The sequence below is a fragment of the Armigeres subalbatus genome, chromosome 2 (assembly GCF_024139115.2).
Source record: "Armigeres subalbatus isolate Guangzhou_Male chromosome 2, GZ_Asu_2, whole genome shotgun sequence".
In the NCBI taxonomy this organism is placed as follows: domain Eukaryota; kingdom Metazoa; phylum Arthropoda; class Insecta; order Diptera; family Culicidae; genus Armigeres; species Armigeres subalbatus.
Genome location: NC_085140.1, coordinates 29152240 through 29175271, shown reverse-complemented (window position 1 = coordinate 29175271; position 23032 = coordinate 29152240). Strand labels below are relative to the sequence as shown.

General features: G+C 39.5%; 3 protein-coding genes and 2 long non-coding RNA genes across 5 annotated transcripts in view; 2 read left to right on the top strand and 3 right to left on the bottom strand.

Annotated features, from left to right (window-relative positions):
• The window catches only part of LOC134218401 (transcription factor grauzone-like), an 89988-nt gene that overhangs the window by 64940 nt on the left and 2016 nt on the right, over positions 1 to 23032 (bottom strand). The gene's annotated exons all lie outside the window — the stretch shown is intronic.
• Positions 736 to 2547, bottom strand: LOC134218404 (transcription factor grauzone-like). Its single transcript, XM_062697357.1, has 2 exons — positions 2356 to 2547; positions 736 to 2291 (listed from the first exon to the last, which is right to left on the bottom strand). Exons 1-2 carry the CDS (start codon positions 2464 to 2466, stop codon positions 900 to 902), a joined length of 1503 nt encoding a protein of 500 aa, XP_062553341.1. The 5' UTR covers positions 2467 to 2547; the 3' UTR covers positions 736 to 899.
• On the top strand, positions 2765 to 22755 carry LOC134218399 (zinc finger protein 62 homolog). Its single transcript, XM_062697343.1, has 4 exons — positions 2765 to 3009; positions 3083 to 4697; positions 20396 to 22467; positions 22533 to 22755. Exons 1-4 carry the CDS (start codon positions 2890 to 2892, stop codon positions 22695 to 22697), a joined length of 3972 nt encoding a protein of 1323 aa, XP_062553327.1. The 5' UTR covers positions 2765 to 2889; the 3' UTR covers positions 22698 to 22755.
• LOC134214185 (uncharacterized) lies at positions 14205 to 15016 on the top strand. Its single transcript, XR_009979696.1, has 3 exons — positions 14205 to 14406; positions 14471 to 14654; positions 14719 to 15016. It is a non-coding gene; the product is annotated as an uncharacterized LOC134214185 (long non-coding RNA).
• Positions 17858 to 18326, bottom strand: LOC134214183 (uncharacterized). The gene is made up of 3 exons (XR_009979695.1): positions 18223 to 18326; positions 18021 to 18167; positions 17858 to 17965 (listed from the first exon to the last, which is right to left on the bottom strand). It is a non-coding gene; the product is annotated as an uncharacterized LOC134214183 (long non-coding RNA).

Here is a 23032-nt window from a genome sequence, read left to right as displayed (position 1 = left end):
CGTTCTTTGTGGATGGCCCCAAAGCAGTAGAGTTTTCAAAAACTTTAAAAATTGATTTTAAACATGAAATTTAGGGTCATGAGAGTGAACAAAATATGTTGTAGCTCAGAAAAAGATGTTATATCGAATGAATAAAAAAAACCAACATATTTTCAAAATTAAAAAAAAACCAATTGACCAAACAATAAAAAAGTCAATATGACCCCAAAGCACAGACAACGTAAGTTTTTTTTTTATAAAAGTACACTGCAGAGCTTCAAAGATTTTTCAAGGGAACACAGATCTCGGCAAGTTTTATCAAAGTACCAAAAAATAGGAGAATCGGTTGAAAACAAAAAAAAATGGCAGCCTTTCAAAGGTCATATTGAGCACAGGCAAAAGGTTAATGTGGGAGAAAATATAGTTAGTATTGACAAGCAGGCCAAGTTTCATTTGGAATGTAGAGCCATAGAAGTAGAAGTAAATAATATCAATCGACTAATCTTGACAAGTTGAGGTATGTCTGTATGTGTGTACCAAAAATGTGAAACACATTTTTTGGTATGTAGCATTATTCTATTTTCTCGCAACAGGTTGCATTCGACGCGGAATGGAAATTTCATCGCCCAACTTTTCTTGAGCCTTAAGTTACAAAAGGGTTGGACATCGTTGTGTTAGACTTCCTATTATTCGAGCCGATGATCTCCACTTCTTATTATGATGAGTGATATTGAAAAATGAACAATACTTTGAATATAAATTAAATATTCACAGCTTTACAGTAACTCACAAGTTGCTGTTAAAAGTTGAGCCACATCGAAATTGATACAAAACACCATTCTATTTAAAAACGACAAATGTTGCCTCTCATATGTAGAACCAGCCACCTTTGAATATTCTAGCCCCGTGGTCGTAACCCCTCACATAGTTGCATTTGCTTCTGCCTGTTGCCGTTTCCTCTCGGCCCATTCCATCGGGTGCTTCTGCTTGACATGCACGTATAAATTAGCACGAGAGTTCTTCGTAACGCCACAATAATCGCACGAATACAACACCTCGCCGGTGTGGGTCGTCCGATGTTCCTTCAAGTTAAACGACTGCTTAAACCGTTTGCCACAGAATTCGCACTCAAACCGCTCCTCCACATGCACATCCCGCTTATGCTTTTTCATCGTTCGATCATTCGGGTAGTACTTGTGGCAAATATCACACTGGAACTGGCGTCCCTTCTGGTTGTGCGAGTTCTCGATGTGACCTTGCAGGTTCCGTTCGCCTCTGTACCATTTCTGACAGATCTGACACTGCAACTTCGGTACTTCTATTCCTTTGTGCTTGTCCAAGTGTCGATCGAAGCAAAACTTGTTCAAAAACTCTTGCCCGCAAAAGTCACACACCATAATGCGGTTCTTTTCACTGTGCATGTTCGCCATGTGCGCATTGAGCGTAAGGCTGGTCGAAAGGAACCTGTTGCAAATTTGGCATTGAATCTTTTTATGTTTCTCCTGATGTTGCTTCAGTTGATACTTCTTCGAAAAGCTTTTGTCACACTCGTCACATCCGAAGGATTGTTCCTTGTCTTCACTACTGTGAATGTTTTCTTTATGCACCTTAAGGTAATCAACGTTTTTATAGGATTTATTACATTGGTCACATTGGAACACATTTGGATTCTTGTGATATGCGATGTGGTCAAGGAGCATTTTTCGGGACGTTAACTTCTTTTTGCAGCAAGTCACAAAACTTTTCCGTCCATGGTCGTCTCTGAAGTGTTGACGTAACGATTCATAATCTTCCGAAACAAAACTGCACACATCGCACATCATGCGGTAAAACTCGTTTATCAGCTTCTCATCCTTTTCCCGCTGTTCTCGGGACTTAGGATTACTTGTTAGCTTCCTTTTAGGTCGCAATTTGACATCGTCCTCAGAGTCGAAGGAATCCGAATCTTCACTGGACTGTGGCTGTCGCCGACGTCGTCCTTTTCGTTTAGCGTTGCTGGTTTGAACAGGTGGCTTATACGAATCGTCGCTTTGGCATTGGCCATCATCTACTAGTTCCGCTTCCGATTCTTCTTTGAGATCCAGTTGTTTGTCGCCAGTAGAGTTTATCTCGCAATGAATGTCTTCAACGACATTAATCGGTATAGTTGGTTCTGCTTTGATGTCATTTGATGGTAACTCAGAAGCATGTTTTGTGTCTGTGGCCAGCAATTCCTGATTGACTCGCACTTTTTCCGAGTACTTGTAGAATTCGCAAACCTTGTAAGAACAACTCTGGCAAACGATGGTGGAAAATCCTTGTTTGGAAACTATCTGAAATTGGAAGAAAGGCATATCTTTCTCTGACCTTTTGTATATATCCACGGGTCATCCTTACCGCAAATTGGAACACCTTCTCCATCTGTTCTTTCAAGTTATCGATGGAATCAAAATTATCCGCAAACGGATCCAGGCATAAACGACAACCTAAGGGCGACGAGTTTTCCATTTTTTCGATGTTGAGGGCCGAATAAATTTCATTTAATTTATTTTCTCGTAATTCACTTCTTGTTTGTAAACACTGTAAAATGTGGAGTTGCTTCTAAAAGGGCGGGGTCGTAAAATGGAACGCCCCCACACGTTAAGATAAAATACATTAGAATTACTACCACTATTCAACCCGTCTACCCAAAACGATGTTCAAACAACTCAAAATCCAGAGTAAATAGTGCCTAAAATCAGATACTTTTTCTGGCCGTGTAATCATCATAGCAGAACGCTGTCAGTCAGTGTTTGGTAAATAAAAAAATCTACTAAATACCTATTTAATCGTCTATTTGAGATCTTTGATTATTTATAAAATTAAACCGTTTTCTTCAAATTATTAGCAGCAGGTTGTTTGAACACAGGCTGATGCTCGGATACAACAAAAATGTCTGTGAAAGAAGGCTTTGGTGGATGTCGGCTTTGCCTAGATCCGTTTGTCGAAAGTTACACTACCATCAAAAGTCCTCAATTGAAGCAGAAGATGCAAAAAGTTTTCAGTTTTCCGGTAAGTTTCTAAATGATTCTGAATGGTTCAAGATGTTCAAATACTGTGCTCATAATTTTCATACGTTTTTCAGGTTGAAGCCAAGACCGAATGGAGCTCCGATGTTTGCCAAACATGTTGCTACACTATCACTGAGTTCTACCAATACTCGGAGAAAGTACGTCAGAATCAGGAAACTCTCATCACGGCGCCGAACACACTCGATCTGCTACTGGACTGCGAACTGATGTTTGAAGAGGTCAAGCTCGAAGTCAACAGTGATGCAGAAAACAAAGCAATTTTTTCTGAAGATGCTCCAGGGTTTTCAAGTGATTCTTCGTACGAGCCTCCGACCAAAAAGACCTCGAAGATGAAAACTAAAAATGGAACCACCAGTGCAAGTATTATTCGTAATAGTTATCTAAAGAAATCCTGTAATGATGATAGCGGCACGGAAATGAAACTATCAAAATCGCAAAAATCTGACAAGGACGATCAGTTTCTTATGAAACACTTCACATTGACTTGTGACCTGTGTGGCGCGACCTCTCCCACCTTTCCCCTTTTACGTGATCATTTTCGTTCTGTACACAATCGCGATGATGCATACGTTTTGTGCTGTGAAAAACGGTTCATCAGACGTTACGACCTTCTGAACCACGTCAGATGGCACACTGACCCGGATGCCTTCAAATGTGAACTGTGCCAAAGAAGATACAAGAGCAAAGATGCAATGATTATGCACCGGCAAGTCAAGCATCCGGATGAAGACCTTGAACATGATACGGAGCCTGTCATTAAGCAGCTTTCAAAGTCGAAAAATCGGCACAAGGAAGCTTCAGACGAACAGGGTATAAGTGAAGAGGCTGTTGCAGAAGCAGCAGCGAAAATGAGGAAAACGCGGTTGGAAGAAGATGAATTTCTTAGCAAAAATTTTACTATGACGTGTGACCTTTGCGGTGAGGTGGCGGCTGATTTAACAAATCTAAGAATTCATTTCAAAAACGAGCACGAGGAACACAATGCTTATGTTGTTTGCTGCGACAAAAAGTTCTACAGACGATGTCTTCTGCTGGCTCACGTCAAATGCCATGTCGATCCAAATGCCTTTCAATGCACGATATGCCAGAAACGGTACAAGAGCTATGAGGCTCTAACTCTGCACAAGCAAACCAAACATTCGGACGAAGAGCAGTCGATCGGAGTCGATTCGAAGTCGCTGATAGTAGAGGAGAACAAAGATCGTATAATAAACGACAAAAAGTGCGTGGAGTCAGTTTCTGAAGTTAAAACTATTCAACGCCAGAGAAATGTTGAGATCCTATCAAATCGGAGTCAGGAAGATGATTTTATACGAAGACATATTAAATTGACTTGTGATCTCTGCAAGCTGACGAAACCAACTTTTACCGATCTGCGCTTCCATTTTCGCTCGGCACATAACACTAACCACTCCTATGTGATATGCTGCAACGAGAAAATTGTCAGACGAACTGATCTCATTGAGCATCTTAAAGATCACGACATTTCAAATGCTGCGGAAATCGAATGCTTCGAACAAGATGAACCCGAAATCGATCCTTCTGGTATCGATGAAAAGATTGAGGTGCTTTCAATAGAGGAAGCGGTGGAAGAGTCCACTGCTGCAGTCCTGGAAGATGCGGATCAAGCGGAGTTGCAGTCGTCATTGGAGGACGATCCCCCTGAAGGTAATTGTTGCATTGAGTAATGAGTGTATGACGAGAAACCAACTTGGTAATGATGTTTGAGTGTTTTTTTTCGAATCCGTTCGGGTCCTAAGAACGGATTCGAAAAAAACTGAAACTGAAATTGATTCGTAGCGTCCCTGATTTTTGCATCAGATTCAAAATTTGAATGGTAATTCGTAATTTAGATTTGGGAATTTGAAGACGTAGGTACGAATGTATGAAAGGCACATAAATATATAACACTTGATAATAATGCAAGAGATTAGCCAGCTGAGGGCTACATAATACAGAAAATACTAATAATTGATAAAAAAATACCAGGTAAGGAAAAAACAGAAATTAGTTGAGGATATTTAGATTGTGGAAATCTAGAATAGAAAATTGAATCAATCGCAACTCAATCAATCAATGGTTGAACATTATTGGGAGGCAAATAATTATTCCTGATAAAACAAGCATTTCAAGGGATCCACGGTATGGCTCCTACAGATTAAGCTTTCCTCTACCAGATAAGGAATTTATTTGGGGATGAAAACGCTTGCATTCTCCGGAATCCATGAAGCAATGTTTGTTTACAAAACAAGTTACGGCCAAATCGCAAATTAGTCCAGATTTGTCATTTAAGGACTAACGAAGAATAGGCAATTGCAACTGATGTCATTTGGAGTACACCGGAGGTGAGATGCCCATAATGTTTAGGCAAACGTGGTCAACTAATATTGACCAGTATCAGAAGTTAGTTTTGATATAATTGCATCGCCAGAACATGGTTCCGGATATTTCAAACCTGGTTCCCTCAGGGAAGTGAACAAAATTCGGTGAGCTCCGAAACTCATCTGGCAGCATAACAAACTTCGTGATTTTGAAAGATAAGGTGAATGGATGAGTTTTTGTTTTCGTCGAAATTTGTCCATTTTTCTGAGGGAGCCAGGTTCTCGGGAATACTTCCGGACGTGACCAGTGTGTCCAAAATCAAAATCTTTCAAAAATACAACTATTGAGCTTGTCTTTCAAAATCATAAAGTTTCATATGCCGCAAGATGGGTTCCGGGGCTAATCGAAATTTGTCCACTTCCCTGAGGGAACCGGGTTTCCGGAACAATCGAAACCATGTCCTGGTGAATCAATTGTATCGAAACTAACTTCTGATACTGGTTATTAATGATTGACCACGTGTGCATAAATATTCTGGGCTTTTTCGCTCTTTTATCAATAGTTTTAAGAAAAATGACTGCACCTGACCCATGGGCCAGGACTTCGCAGGGTGCCGGATTGGCACTGTGGTTAAATCACATGGTCATGTTCTAACACATAGACATGTTGACGCTTCTTTCTTGAAAATTTCATGGCAATCGAACATAACATGACTCCACACGGGGTATTTTTTTCTCTTTTGATTTCTGGGTCAGATCGAAACGAGTTAAACTTCTGTTTGTTTGTTAAGGACACAGTTGGAAGAGTACCACGATGGCAGTAAGTATGGCACCTGCGGAATCCGTCCGCTAATGTGTCTCCCGCATTCTTCCCTCACCTCTCGCTTACCAGCGTTTGAATGCGGCGAACAGCCTCGAACAAAAATCCAATATTCAAATTACTAACCTAGTCTATGATTTTACTCTCCATGATAATGAACATATTTTTTCATTGTATCGTTTGTACTTTGGCTCAAACTTTGGGGTAAATCAACAGTTTGTGTAAATTTAATATTCCTCCGTGATTATCACTGCACTTTTTCACAGTGTAATCAAAAACAAGTTTTTAAATACTTCTGCGCACAGAAGCCAAATGTCGTTTCCTGTTATTGATGTGCTTGTTATTGTCAAAAGATGGTCTAGTAGCCTAAAAATTTGAACATATTGGCTTAGAGCAAGATTACCGGGCGTTTTAGCCGTTTGGCAGCGCAGTATCATTACTTGACACTTTACCTGTCGCTACTAAATGCGTTGCTATAACAGTAGCGCGACTGACAGGTGACTAAATTTGATAGCGCGGTAAGAGCGCTGCTATTTGATAAACTGTCAAACGTCACCGGTACGGAATACAGCAACCAACACGTGTTTGGAGGACACTCGGGATCGCGACATAGGATGGAGTTGAGTGAGCGTGGTGGCCTACGGTCGATTTTTTGGTGTATTCTAATAATAATTTATGTTGATAAATATGAGCATGAGCATCATGACCGTGCATTTCGTAGTTGCTACTCCGTGATCAACCGAACAATCGCAATTGCATAGGGAACCAATGGATGGAAGCATGGGATTTGCTCTCCAACCTCAATGTGAATAGTTTATGTTGTGATAAATATTACACCAAAACTACTGCAGTAAATAAATGCACCAATACTTCCAAAATTTTGTTTTGGTACTAAACCGACCTTCACCTCAAGCTTCTGAGACGAGCAGACGTTTTTTCGATTGCGCTCTCCGAAAGCTCCGGTGGTTTATTCTGGCGATTAAATCCGGTGATTTATTTTTTATCCATCCGTGCCTCGTCGTGCACGATGTTGAGATGATGAGACTAGGGGGCCATCCAGAAACCACGTGGTCATATTTTTGAACATCTTCCCCCCCCCCCCCCTGTGGCTTATCATGGTCATTTGGCAGACCCATCCCCCCCCCCCCCCCCTTTGACCACGAACCTTATATAACTAAAACATATGGTTAATCCGATCAATTTTGAAGATGGACAATTTCAACTGATTCAAAATCAAACTAAACCCAGCTTGGAAATTATAAACTTTCATGAATTCGAACATTTTGATGATGTTATCATGTTGTTATGTGTATCAGGTATTAGGGTATCTAGAACTCGCACACCTTCGATGCATCAGGAGGATGCAAAAAAATGTAGACTCGCGAACATGTTATAAAAATTTTAAGAAAAAATTGTTGGGGTTAAGAAATTTTCCAAAATATCCCTATCAGAGTCTATTATATAGAGTTGCGCAAAGAGGATCTTCTTACTCTTATTCTGAATGATGCTCTTGTTATTATGTTGAAAACTTTCATTTTTGTTCAACCCTTCAAGTGACTTCATGGGAGCGATTACTTCTAAAGCTTTTTAATTCGATAACCAAAGTCACCTACAGAGTGCAAACACGTGAGTTTCTTGTTGCAACTTTATTGGGGGGTGTATTGAAGTTTTTTGAAGCTGTTTCTAGAACAAATCTAATACATTTCAATTCATGAATTTTAATTCGCCATAATAATCATCAGGCGATAACAATACTTCCGCCTTACCAACAATCATTTGTTTACTTTGCTCGATAGGTAGACGGTTTGACAGTTCAATAGGTAGATTTGGCTTCACTCTTTGCGTAACTCTATATATAATAGACTCTGACCCCTATAATCTTTTTTTTTAATTTCTTTGGTGATTTTTTAAAAATAACTATGAAGTTCATCACTGAATATCCCTATAGAATCCTAAGAGTATTTGGGACCTTCCGTAGCTCTGGAGGTACTGGAAATTCTTAAGATATATTAACCTTAGCAAAGCATCTGAACTGAACTTCTACAACAAAAAGTTTATCAGAGAATCACAAAGTTAATATGTAATCTTAGAAATGCAAATAAAACCCCCTACTGTTGTTTCTTTTGAGTAGCATTCCTGTAGAAATTCTAGTATCCAGCTTTTTACGCTAGCCATAAATTAACAAGGGGTGAACCAAATTTGACATATGCTGTGTACATAATTTTTAGCCTTAGTCTTAGTAGCCATGAGTTAGTTTCAGAACTGTCATTTTTCATGTATGCAAGTTATGTTGTGAACAATGCGAGCGTTGTTGTAGTCGAACGAATTTGTCAGGAATTTGTGAGATTTTATTTCGATAAATAAGAATCTAATTGTATATTTATTTTTAGGACTTTCTATCAGTACGGGCAGACGTCCGTGTATTTCACGACATGCGCTAATCGATGTTATTCCCAACTAACAATTTTGGTGCTAAAAGCTTCAACTTCTAGCTTTTGGCTGTATAATATTTGAATAAAAGCAGCCAATGCTGAATAAAAGAAAAGCCTCCGCAAATAATCCCTTAAACTTTAACTCGACTATTACCCAAATATCTATCAGCTAGTCAGTTTGTGCCGAATATATTTCATCTTTTATTGTTTATGCAGCTTTCATATAGTCATAAAACAGCTCTGTCTGAATTAGCAACAAAGCTTATCGGTTAAGAGCTGATGTATGTAATTAATTTGCTTGTTAGCAACTTCCCATATTACGGTGAGTAGCATTCACAATAAAAATGTTTTCGCTGTTGTTATAGAACTAACAATATAGCGTAATGGCGCTATAAATGAACTAACGAAGCTTCTAGGCAACTTCTGTATCTTTGAAGATTACACAACGTTTAAGTAAACCTTATACTTCTTCTTTTTATAGCTTATCAGTATGGAACGTCAAAACCGCAATGTTTACATTTGATTTTTGTTGCCGGAGCTGTGTATGAGCTATTGATTTCTGTAATGCAGCTACAAAGGCATTCACCTGCTCTTATAGCAACTGACAAAGCGCTGTGTAAGAAAACAAGCCATCTAGAAGCGACATTGCTGTTGACGGCTACTGTTAAACTATTAGCACCAGAGTAGCATCTATACAGATCGATTAAATGTTGCCTAAAAACAATTTCAGCGATTGATGATGCATAAAAGTTAGCCCACAGAACATGCTGACAGATGGTTGAATAATGGTTGAAATAATGCTGAAAGCATACTTTTTAAGCTTATGTGCTGAAAGCAGCATGTATTGCCATGCATGCCTCTTTCTAACGTTTATACAGTATGAATCTGAAAATTGCGTTATTAAAACAACCTATAGGGTATGCGATGAAGCACATCCATAATTTTCTTTGTTATTTACATATGTCAAAGTGACGGTGATGACAGAGCAGCGGCCATTGAATCAGGAGATCAGGAGTTCGAATCTAGGTAGCAACAAAATTGATATTTGGGTTTTCACAAAAAAACATTAAAAACTCCGAAATTTACTCTCCTCTCAAATAATATTTAATCAAAATGAATTCAGTGGCTGTATTAAATTTATTTAACAGATTTAAAAAATCTGAATAAGCGCCATTGGAGCGAATTATATTACTAAATGGTTTAATAAAGATTGAGAAAAAATTGTGTAACATGCTGTAAAGTAGTTGTGCAGGCACGTCAAAAACAGCTGAATAGATTCGCCAGATTTGCTGGTAAAGGCATTGAATAGAAGTTCTTGATCATATGTATAGCACACATATTCAGCTTGAAGCCGTATAGACGAGTTGAAATAACATTTACATTGACATTAAATGTTAGTTGGGTTTAACGGACGTTCCGAGTGATACGTATCAACGGGAGTCTCATAAGTTGTTTAAGGAAAGATATTCAACTTAAAACACAACGGGCTTGAAGATTTCTTTAAGAGTTTATGAAAAAGTGTTTTGAAAATGCGATGTAAAAGTGAAATTATTTCCTATGAGATACTGAGTTCATTTTTCGAATTTTATTCATATATGCATTTTTTCTGATGAACAACCGATGATTACTAAGGGTCAAGGAGAGGATATTTTTATTCTCGTATAATAGAAAAAGGAAAAATCATATAGCGATGAATCTTCTTCTTCATTGGCATTACATTCCCACACTGGGACATTGCCGCCCGCAGCTTAGTGTTCATCATTAAGCACTTCCACAGTTATTAACTGCGAGGTTTCTAAGCCAAGGTACCATTTTTGCATTTGTATATCATGAGGCTAACACGATGATACTTTTATGCCCAGGAAAGTCGAGGCAATTTCCAATCCGAAAATTGTCTAGACCGGCACCGGGAATCGAACCCAGCCACCCTCAGCATGGTCTTGCTTTGTAGCCGCGCATCTTACCGCACGGCTAAGGAGGGCCCCAATTAGCGATGAATACCAATTATGATTTCTGATTGCAATCAGAAGAACGATGAGATACGGAAGGTAGCCTTGAAGTGTGACAGCTGGATAACAGCCGTGGTTTATTATCTCATCAAAATAAGTGATGGTTAAGCAAAAAATCGGGTGGCCATACGACTGACTAATTGGGGAATTACTCTGATTTCATAATTTTAGATAGGAAGTATTAGGAAAAATTTGGATAGGAACTTTGAGTTTACTCTCAAATTTCTATTCGAATTGAATAAAGCAAAAATCACGTTCCTTCAGGCATTACCTTACTTATGAAAGCTCTGAGGATAGCCACCTGGCAGACCATTGTTCAATCGAATCTTATAAATGCTCTCATGTCTCCTGGACGAGTTCTCCAAAGCCACCAAGCAGATATTTTACAACGACATAGAAGCGATGGAGTGTAACTGTTCTTTTTTTCATAGCACATGATGAATGACTGAAAATCGAGAGACTCATCCAGAAGCGAAAAAAACGACCTTCATTTATTCCTGAAAAAAAAAATCAATATTAAAAATATGTTTTGAGGAGAAACAATATTCCATGTTCCTGTAGCACACTCCAAACGCTAGCAAAGCTATGACAGTTCGTTGTTTTCAAGGAAAATTTCAAATTTACAGATTGCTAAGATCAATCCACAAAAATTATGGTGGACACACCATGTGTCAAAAGGGGTGATGCAAAGCATTATGGCATCATCGTGTAAAAAGCTGGATTATTTTCAGAATCATCGAATTAGTTTACCTTCCAATATTAATAGGTTTTTCTAAGGGCATACAAGTTTTATTCAGAATCTCAAAACTCTCTTCATTATATTAATAATTTTGTGTGTGTTACTTCTACGTGAAGTTAAACGATTTATAATGATATGGAAATGATAATGTCATCTTCCAAACTTGGACGTACATGTTCATGATAGAATTAGAGGCGAAAGTATAGAATTGATAGTTCCGTTAGGATACGGCAGGCATGAAGAATGTTTTTATAGAAGTCGATTTGAAAGCGAGCGGAGGGCAATATTTGTGATGGCACATATCACACAGCAGCAGTGCCTTTCTCTGCTTTGTTCTCTCCGAGGCTGCCAAGTTGGTTGAGACGAGACGGACGCAATGAGAAAACAGAACTGCAATAAAAATCCTATTCGACTAGATGCTGATGTCATATTAGAAATTTGGAGACAGTACTCGTCGATAGAAAATCCTTCCGCACGCGATGGCATATGAGCAAATCAAACCACCTTCCTTTTGCCAGTGAAGATATAACAGCTTCCACACTGATATTCTTCCCTCCCCCTTCATACGGGGGCTTGGCAGAAGGAAGGTCGTGATATGTGCCATCACAAATATTGCCCTCCGCTCGCTTTCAAATCGACTTCTATAAAACATTCTTCATGCCTGCCGTATCCTAACGAAACTATCAATTCTATACTTTCGCCTCTAATTCTGTCATGAACATGTACGTCCAAGTTTGGAAGATGATATTAGCATTTCCATATCATTGTCTCTTCATTATGCCAAGATTCTATGATTCTAATCATAACTGTAAAACAATGTTCTTTATATTCCTTTGCCTGAAATATACAGTTTTGGCTTAAAATGCAAGATTTCATTTTAAATCTACAGTCTTTAATATCTTTATGTTCCTTTCAGAACGATTTTTTTACATGGATTTAACGTACATATTTAGGGTTTTCCACTCGATTTTGCCAAAACTAGTATAGAAAGAACTGAAAAGTCGTACTTTTTTCGGGTGTCATAGGCCAAACTTCTAGGCTTCTTAAGCCTAAATTATTGCCTACATTTATTGCTTGGATTGAGCATGAGCATGAGCATGATTGACCGCCCACGGTTGCTACTCCGTTATTGCCAGTTCAGCTGTAATTACACAGAGAACTAACAGATGAAGTTTGGGACTAACATCATCTTCAATGTGTAAGAACTGGTGACCCACAAATAAGTAATACCAGCGCCGGCCGTCTCCGAATGTATGTCAATTGAGAAATAGGTAGGAAATTGTTGACGTGATACTCGCTTTGATAGAAGCCGACGAGTCATCTTCACTTCCACGAGAAATCACTGGGATGTTGGACATATGGGGTAGGAAGTGTGGCAAGGTTCGTTTTGGTAAACGGTCTGCCGTGGCCCGTGTATAGTGTGTTGTTTGAATTAAAACATAAAAAAATCGAACAGACGCTAATCATACAACTGGATGCTAACTAATTTTTTCTTTTCTGATTAACTTCCTCATCCGCACAAAGCAGAACAAAATTTCGGTGACCGGCCGATCGCTTTGCTTTCCGCACAAAGCAAAACTATATTTCGACGACCAGCCGATCGTTCTGCTTACTGGAGAATCTCAACAGATGCTAACCGTGAACTACAAACCAAGAAATTCGGTTGTAATGCGCCCGAGCAATAAACGCTGCGGACAGGAATGGGGGGTACCACCCAAATGGTCCGATATCCTGTAATTAGAATTTAGATCCCAAGTAACATTCACACAACTCTTTGGCATTCGGTGTTATTTATTGCGGTTTTATTAAGGCAATAGTCATGCTCTTCAGCTTAGAGAAAGCATTTACCATGCGTGAATTATGATCCTGCTATAGGTTGGTTTACAAACTTTTTGAAGCAGGTTATATATTCCGGATACTATGCAAATTAAAATATGAATTTATTGAAGCACTCCATGCCTTGATTAAACCCACCTGTAAAGTAACAAAGGTTTGTGATGTTTTGTTTTAATTGTAACTACGAAATACTTCTTAAAGTCGTTTTGTGACTATAAATGTTACTTTCAAAACAATTGACTTTACATGAGATGTATTGGCATTTATGAATGCTGTAAACCATAAACTATAGATTATTTCTACTTGCGAAAGTAAAACAAATTGTTTATTCGATGAAACTTTTCTTAAAATCTATCTCAAGCCCTTGGACATGGTCCATGCTGTCCCTGCTGTCCCTGCTGCCCCCTACGATCGACGGGTTTACCGTAAAGCGCGAGTAGTCTAAACGATTTTTTTCTAGGGGCCGTCCAGAAACCACGTGGTCATATATGGGTGGAGGGGGGGTGGAAAATGACCACGATAAGCCACATGGGGGGAGGGGGGTGTTGCTCTCGAACCATTCGTTTATTTCGTTTATTTTATTCGAATTATTCGTTAGTGTCTTTCCCACCTCGCGATTTTGGAAACGCAAATCTCAGCATCGAGATAATTGATGTAACTGAAAATGGCTCAGCATGCATATTGTGAGTAAGCACGCAGGTTAGTAATATTTCAAGACTATATTTGATGTAAGAATACAGTTTTTAACTACTACTCGCCTTCACTTCGCAATTATCGTTTTTTTTTTTCAATCGATCAGAAATGCAATGTTTACAGCACAGACAAACAGACATAACACCTTAAACGATTCATATTAAAATTCATCGTCAACGATTTAAATAAAAATACGTTGAAACACTACCGCCATCTATTGATTGATTTGCCTCTCTCAGCATTCGCCATGTTGGATTCATCTGTCAATATCAGAATCGCACCCACACCATTGCACTGAAATGTCAACATCAATCATCTGTCTCAAGCAGAAAGATTGCAAGTGCAATATCAACAAAGATTGCGTGGAAAAAAGAACAGTTTTTTAAGAACAGATCAATGCGTTTGAGTGTTTTTTCGAAAAGGAACTAATTATTTCAACGCGAAAAAGGTTGTTCGAGCGGATCATCGAGGGGGAAGCCCAATATATCTCGCAATTCACTGGAGGATTGAGCAAAAACACGCTTTCGGTAAGTTGTGCAGTGGAAACTATCCGGGAAAACTTTCATCACAGCTATGCGCATTTGCTTTCAGATCGAGCGCCAAGTGACATATTTATCCAGGATTTGCCAAGTATCAACGCAGGTGGTAGAACCGTAAATCATTTCCTGGTTGGAAATCCGTAGAGGAAAAAATAACAAACAATCAACGCTTATAAAAACCGATATGCGTGGGCGTGATCATAATGCAGATTGTGTGTTTAAAACAGTGGTAACTGGTGTGAATATATTAATTAGAAAGAAAGGCATATATGGAGTTTATCGCTAGTTTATATTTTCCAGGTGAAATGCATATATTTCAAGGAATATTTTGGAACAAAATGTATAACGATGGGAAAAAGGGCGTTAGCCTCCTGAAAACATTTCGTTGGTTGCGTTGGACTGGAATTCCCGGGACGGTCTTCAAATATTGTGTACTCGCTGACGAAAACTGCTGCAAACTAATAAAACCATGATTGATTCCAAATAAATGTGCAAGTGAATAAAATTGGAACGCAACTGAAACAAATTATGATTTGGTTTATGAAATTATTCCATGAACGAGAGAAATATAAAATGCTTCATAAAAATAATCAAAATACCCATCACAATGCCAAATTCATTCGGATCGCTTTCCTATTTCGTTTGCCTTTGGCCTGCATGCGTTTCGTTTTAATAGAATTTTGTAACTTGTTTTTGGCGTCGCGCAAGAAACATTGGAAAAGAGTGTTAAATATTTTATCGACAAGAAGCTGGAAACAGTTGTTGCAAATGATTTCAATAAATGGTTCGTACTTGAGATATTGTTTGAGTCTAGTCTTAACATTTCGCCGGTTTTGGTGCAAAAACTTTGAAAAAAATTGCTTGTATGCTTTGAAAGCCAATAAACCGATATCAAAAGCCTGTGCTCCTGGGAAACAATTCACGTTCTTGATTTTACAGAAACTATGAATAGAATCAGAACCGAATTCACTGTGTCCCATAGTAAGTTGCTTACGGCATTTTTCGTGTTTAAGTTTACGAATAGCTGCTCCCAAAATATAAGCTAGACCATTTGTTTCTCTTGGTGTTGCTTGGTATTGTTCGTTTAGAGGGGGTAACTTATATCGGAATGTTTCTTGCAAGTTGCGATTAACAGTTTCTTCATTCACCATGTCGTTTTCGTCACATAAAGGCATCGCTTTATCTGGTTCACAATTGGTACCACGTGATTCTTTCACTGAGGCCGAGAGAGCCGCATATTTGAAGGCAGCTGCAAATTGGTATGCGTTCGGCGCATCATTGCACCCACATCGCCTTCGAATTTCAGAAAACAAATTCTCGATGCAATCTTGGCACACAAAATTACAGCATAAATTGCTACACCCAAACTCTCGCTTCAATTCTGCAAACAACCATTTTATTGCATTTATGTTGCCAATAAATCCACTGAGAAAATTAGGTTTTCGTTGCTTTTTCGTCAAAGTCTTTGATTGCGTCTCAGCCTGTAATATTAAAGAATCGTATAGTTAACATCGCTTAAGGTTATAACGTATGTTATACAATACCTCGGACACATCGAAGCATTCCTTAGATGTAAAGTACATGGCAGATAACACTTCTACAGCTTCTTCGATGAAATCCCAGTGACAAGAACTTTCTGTTATGCATGCACGATAAGGCTATGTATTTAAAAAATATGGTTGAGCAGAAGTTTATTCAAGAGATTTTTAGTGATGTATGAAGTGAATAATAGAAACTGGATACTAACCTTTGCAGTGCTATTAGTATTTCTGGAGTTAAGCGTATCGAACAATTTATCAAAAAATTGACAGAAAACCGCGGTTCTCAATGCTGACAACGGTAGTTCATCAGTTTCGACATAATATTCAATACCGGCTGCCACAGAATTACTCAGAGTACGTGTAGCTTGTGCCACGTTCATTGCAATAAAAGGAGCTTGAATTATAAACTTTTCTCTGAGTTTTGGAACAAGTCTTGGCGTTGCTGAGCAATCAACATCATAGAGTCGTTTGATGTATTCAAATGACGATATTTCTCCTCGAAAAACAGCGTTATGCTTCATCAACATGCTTTTGGTGTTTTTTAGGAGATGTGGGCTATCAAACATAAATGCAATCTGTTGTCCTTCCAGGATCACAACTGGATTATCTTGGGTTGCCCCTACTTCACGAAACATTTTTACATTTGTTGTGCACTGGTCCATTGCCAACACCAACGGATATAATCCCCTTTCTCGTAGCGCTTTTATAGCATCATTTACTAGATTCAATTGCTCAACACTCCCCAGCGTATGATGAGCTAAGACATAACCAATAGCCTGTGAATTAAGGAAATGTTTTGTGTTTCATAATTACCTGTTTTCTACTGTAGCTAAAATCTGAGTTACCTGCTTGAACCTCTTGTTCCTGCTTTTCGATTTACAGCCATCAGGATGATCCATGGTCAAGGTGGTAATTCCGGAAACCATTAAAACAACGGCCTCGGTAGCCAATACTAGAGGGTTATTGTTCTCGTACTTTTTTATTTTGCCATTATCAGGAAAGCCAACAAAAGTGTCTTTTTTGGCATTATATGTTAACTCCGGTCTAATGGACATTCCGTCAATACAAATTGTAACGGCCTTCTCTTTCTTAGTGAAATTTTCTGTCCTTGACTTCAACCGGTTCAGGATTTCTGTGTTCAAACCGGGTTTCATGTAGATATTAGAATTCCATCGATTAATCGTCATTTTACTAGGCAGTTGGATTATATTCGAGCTTCGGACGAATCTGTAGGCTGCCGGTCCAGCTAGATATGCACCTAGAGCGAATTTTCTTGAATGATTGTTATATCTGCGTCCTTTTGGCTTTCGAGATGAATTTACAAGACTATTATGCAGTACCGGGTTGCGCCGAACAAGATTTGCAAGTTTAGAATCGTCAGTTTTTCGATATTGTAGCAGTTTGAATTTCCGTTTCAGTTCCTGATTTTTCCTTTTAAAAGTTTTGTTCGATTTTAGCCGCCATGCACTTTTACGATTACTTTTTCGTAAATCTTGCTTCAGACCTTCCATCGATTCATGCAATATGGCGTTTTTCCCTTTTTCAGTTTCAAATAGCGATTTGTAGTCGACAGTAAAAACTGAATCAAATGTGGCTGCACGGTCATCATTCAACCCAACACATGGCATGAAATTTTCGCCATTTGCTTTTGCCTCCATTCCATGGATATTGGATTAAGAGGAACGACTAATTCGTCGTTCATAAGTAGATTCGTACACATATGATTTTCTGGTTCAGCAAAGGATTCGCTAAATGAAAATACACCATTATAATCACAGTCCTGAACGACTGCACTATTCTCTTCAGCATCGTCGAGATACTCCACGTCTTCGTATATGCTGTGGAAAGATTCATCCAGATATTCAACCTCTTCATTGGATTCTTCAGTGGTATTTCCGGTGGTTTCTGTGCATATGTCGCCATCAATACTTGTGTCGAAAATTGAACATAGTGTTTCGTGGATTTGCGAGTTGAATGAACAAATTGGAATTGCGTTTTCTTTTAAACTGTAACGAAAACAAAACTGAAATAACATCTAACTAATGTAATTAGAAAACAAACCCTTTATCTGATTGCAAATGACTTCGAAACGAACAGGAGAGGAAGTGATCCGAGCAGATTTTCAGCTTCCGGACAGCCTCTGAGCCTCCGGAGGCAAATCTCGACGATAGTTCTGACGAGCAGCACGATTGTACCCATAAGTAGCACCTGGAAAATAAACTGTTAGAAATATTCTGTACTATTTATTCACCAGTAAACAAACCTCCGACTATCACGAGGAAAGCAGTAGAAGGATTTTCCAATATTCTTTCCTTCGCGGTTTACACAGGAAATCATTTCGCATTTACGACCCATTATGCAGTTTTGATCCATTCGATTGACACACGCACACAAGTAAACAGTCAAAGCGAAACAGCCAGAGAGAGAAATGTCAAAGCGCATGACTTAGCGCGCCATAGGTGGGGGCTTGGCCAACTAAGCAATATTTGAATCGACCGTTAAATTACCGAACGATGTTCTTTTTTCAAGAGTTATGTCTGTTTGTCTGTGGTTTATGTATCGTGTTTCGCCTATTTGTATTGCACTTTTATTTTAGTGATAATGCTTGTTTAAACACTGTTAGTGGACAGACAAACATATTCTAAATTGTTATGAAATGCAAAGTCATATACAAGCTTCAACATTTTGCGCTGCGGCAAGTGCTGGAAGCGTTTGCTAACAAAAGTAACAGCGTTGCTAAATCGTCTGGAAAAGTATTTGCATATCTCTCATTATAGGATCCCTAGGTAGCGTGTGGTCTGCTTCGGCAGTGGTGTGATTGATCTGCTCGTGCTGAGGCAGGAGTGTCGTAGCGTAATATCTGTAGGCCCAGGCAGTTACCGCTATTGACACCTCGAGACATGGCGGAGCGCCCGGGAGAGCATCCAAGTAAGACTCAAATGGTGTGAATGGTGTGCGAGCACCCAAGTCAGTCTCGCATGGGACGGGTGCCTGTGTGAGCGATAATGAGCGAGTACGTTTAGTACTGCCATCCCCAGAAGTAGTACTGGGAGGTAGTTCCTGGGGGAAACTATGGCGGAGCCCAAGGTTAGTTTAGTCGGTATTATCTGTCACTGGTCGACACTCCAGTACACTTCCGTGTGGTAGTTTGGCAACTACAATGCACGTGTACTGGGTTAGTGTGTAAATGCATTCTCCCTTGTAAAAAAAAAAAAAAAAAAATACCCGTCGATCGCACAAAATCGGTGGCCATATAAGTGAGAAGGCTGTTCTTCTTTCAATCTTTCTTCTTTCTTCATTCTTACTTCTTATTTCTTTTCCCTCCCTTCTTCCTCTTCATTCTTCCTTATGCATTTTTCTTTCATGCTTCTTCCTATCTCAATATTTTTTCAAATTTCTCTCTTGTTTCTTTCTTCCTTATTCTTTCCTCCATCCTCCTCTTTTAATCCTTCTTCTTTCTTGTTCCTTTATAATTCTTTTTCTCCTTTTTTTCTTCTTCCTTCTTTCTTCTCACTTCTTCTTTTCCATCTTCTTTATTTCTTCCTTCTTCTTCCTTGTTTCTTTCTCCCTCTCCTTCTTTCTTCTTCTTTTTTCTTTCTTCCTTTCTTAATTCTCATTTCTCACATCTTACACTCTTTCTTCTTACTTTTCCTTTTTCTTCCTTCTCAATTCACACTTATTTCTACTTCTTACTACTCACTTTTCATTTGGCCTGATGCCCATTCGGCGTAAGGGCCCAGCATCCGATATAACACCGACCTGACGATCCTGCTTGGGATACAGTGCCATTTAGTTTGTGATTTGGTGTATGCAGCAGCATATCATCTACTCGCCAACTAAACGCTTCTTCCGATTTTTACTGTTCCGAAGTTTGTGACTTATTCTTGTTGCAGGCCAGATTTGATGGTTATTTCGGATTTAGTAAAGAACTCCTTCTTACTATCGCTGGCACGTTTTCCTTCCACAGTTTGTGCGTTTATGTTACTACCTTTCTCCTTCTTGCTTCGCACACTTTCGACATGGTAACCATCGTAAGGACGTAAGATAGCGGAACAATTTTCGAATGGAACAATTTTGACCTTCATGGGCATAAAAGTATCATCGTGTTGGCCTCATGACATACAAATGCAAGTTCTAGGTTGTAACTGTGGAAGAGTTGAATGAACACTGAACTGTAAGGTCCCTGTGGGGGTGCGACGCTAAACGTCTTCACCGATACCTGAGGAAGCTTCTGCGTGTGAAGTCCCCATTCCAGTCGAAGACTTGCATTAGTCTTCCTACAGCTCCAACATACGATTGGATGGATGGTCCTGTAAGTTCGCCCCTTCGCTGTGGGTAACCGAGTTTCTTAACCTTCATTGTTTAAAGCCTATCATTAAACATTTAGCTGAATCTGCTAATGCTCTTTTATGCATACTTTTTTTGTTCTTCAACAGTTCAAAATATTGATTCTCCGTTGAAAGAGACGGAGCAACACGATGATACGCCAGTCAATAAAAAAGGATCACGATATGAGGACGATGAATTTCTTTCTGAATACTTTCCACTAGTTTGTGACCTGTGCGGGAAAACGTCGTCGACCTTCACGAAACTACGAAGTCATTATCGCACGGAACACAACAACAACAATGCCTATGTAGTGTGCTGCAACAAGAAGTTCAACAGACGTCATCAAGTGCTGAATCATGTCAAATGCCATCTCAATCCGAATGCTTTCCAGTGCGAGCTGTGCCAGAAGCGATACACGAGCAGGGAAGCCCTGGTCTTGCACCAGCAGATGAAACATGCGGATGAAAGCCAAAAAGCGATCAACTTAGAATTGGTGCAGAAAACAGCAAGCGATGAATCATCCTCGAAGCAGCTGGATGAGACATCATCGAAGCGAAGGGGAATGCGAGACCACGAGGACGAATTTATTAGCAAATATATTGTACTCACGTGCAACCAGTGTGGTGTTACGAAACCTACCTTCTCCGAACTTCGTATCCATTTCCGTTTGGTACATGGTAGCAATATCCCATACGTTATATGTTGCGATGAGAAGATCATAAAACGTTGCTTACTCATCGAACATCTTAAAAGGCATGTCAGTTACAATACGTTGGAAATTGAGCCGGACACTCAGCAGGAAGACAACAAGCTTTCAATAAATGCAGTTGATGATAATTCTTCATCTGCTAAGATTCCAATAAACGACGAAGAATTGGAGACGCACTCAGCATCAGAAGTGTCAAGTGGAGACTTTTCTGACGATCAGCTCGATACCGTAGGGAATAAAAAACCAATAAAAGAGAATCAGGATGATCAATTTCTCCGTGAACATTTCCGCTTCACATGTGAGATTTGTGGTGCGACCGAGTCCACTTTCACGCAGTTGCGAAATCATTTCGCTGACAACCACGATCCTCAAGATCCTTACGTAAAGTGTTGCGGGAAGAGGTTTATCAGACGTTACGACCTTCTGAACCATGTAAAGGTGCACGTAGATCCGGACGCTTTCCAATGTGAATTCTGTAAGAAACGCTACGGTAGTAAAGACTCACTTATTCTGCACAAGCAAATAAAACATTCCGATGAATATCAACAAGACTTGGAGAAGGCATTGTTTGAGGATCCTACGAAAAGGCGTTCCCGACAATTAAAGGCTCTCCGAATACAGAAGGCACCAAACGAAGAAGCTGTCGCAGCGATTTTGAAAGAAACGGAATCGGAAAAAGACGACATGCGCGATGAAGAGGACAAATTTCTCAGTGAGAATTTCACGCTGACCTGCGAAGTTTGTGGTGTAACAGCACCGACTTTCTTAAGGTTGCGTAGTCACTTCCGGAAGGTACACCAACGACGCGATGCGTACGTTATATGCTGTGAGAAAAGGTTCTCCAAGCGATGCCTTATCGTGGATCACATCCGACATCACTTCAATCCGAACGCATTCAAGTGTGATCAGTGCAACAAAGTGTACACGGCCAAGGACAATTTGATGGCCCACAAACTGAACTCCCATACGGCGAAAGAGGACCGGTTGTACAAATGTGATCACTGTTCGGAGACTTTCGGGCAGAAATGCGCCCTCGCGATGCACATGGAGCGGCACCAGGTAATCGAATGTCCCCAATGTAATAAGCGCTTTGTCAGGCAGATAACACTGAATATGCACATGGCAAGAATTCACGGAACTTCTAAGGATAACATTTTCGTTTGCGAACATTGCGGTAAGAGCTTCGTGGGTAAGGTGGGCTTAGAGCGACACATTACTTCGAGGCACATGGGAAACGATGAACCACGGGCGCAGTGTCAGATATGCGACCGTTGGTTGAAGCTACCGAACTTCAAAGCTCACATGGAATACGTCCATGGGACCAGCGATCGGGTGTACGAGTGCGATGTCTGCCACAAGGCGTATCCTCATTTACTATCGCTGCAGAATCACAAGAAGCAAACGCACGCGGTGGCAAAGTTCGAGTGCGAGTTTTGCGGGAAGAAATTTAGACAGAAATTGCCCTGGATAGTAAGTGTGGGATCAAAGATTTGTAAATGTTTTTAAACTGATTGGGTTTTTTTTTTCTACCGCAGGAACATCGAGCTACGCATACGGGAGAGGTGTTGTATTCATGCGAACATTGCGGCGAACCTTACAGAGGTAAGTCAAGTTTGTATTCTCATGTCAAGAAGAAACATCCCGAAGAGTGGGCTGCCAAAAGATTGCTGATGATGCAAGGGGGTGTTCCAGTGGTGTAGTAACAAACATTCGTTGTCTGTATGGCGTCAAGAAAAGTCGGTAAAGTACATGTAAAAACATTGTTTTAAATTACCTTGATGACACCCTTTACGTAAGATGGATAGCAGTATTGCAAACTAAAATTTTCAATCACTAACCAACTAGAGATTTGCGATTGTATCTGAATGTTGGCTGTATTTTTTTTTTAAATATAAAACTACTTAATATTTTATAAATATTAAACTTTTGAGTTTCTTTGGAGACTTTGTAACATTGTAACTTTGGAACATTGTTTTTTTTTTGCGGCCATTCGCATGAACTCATACTACTTCGATGTTTGTGTTGGATATGGATA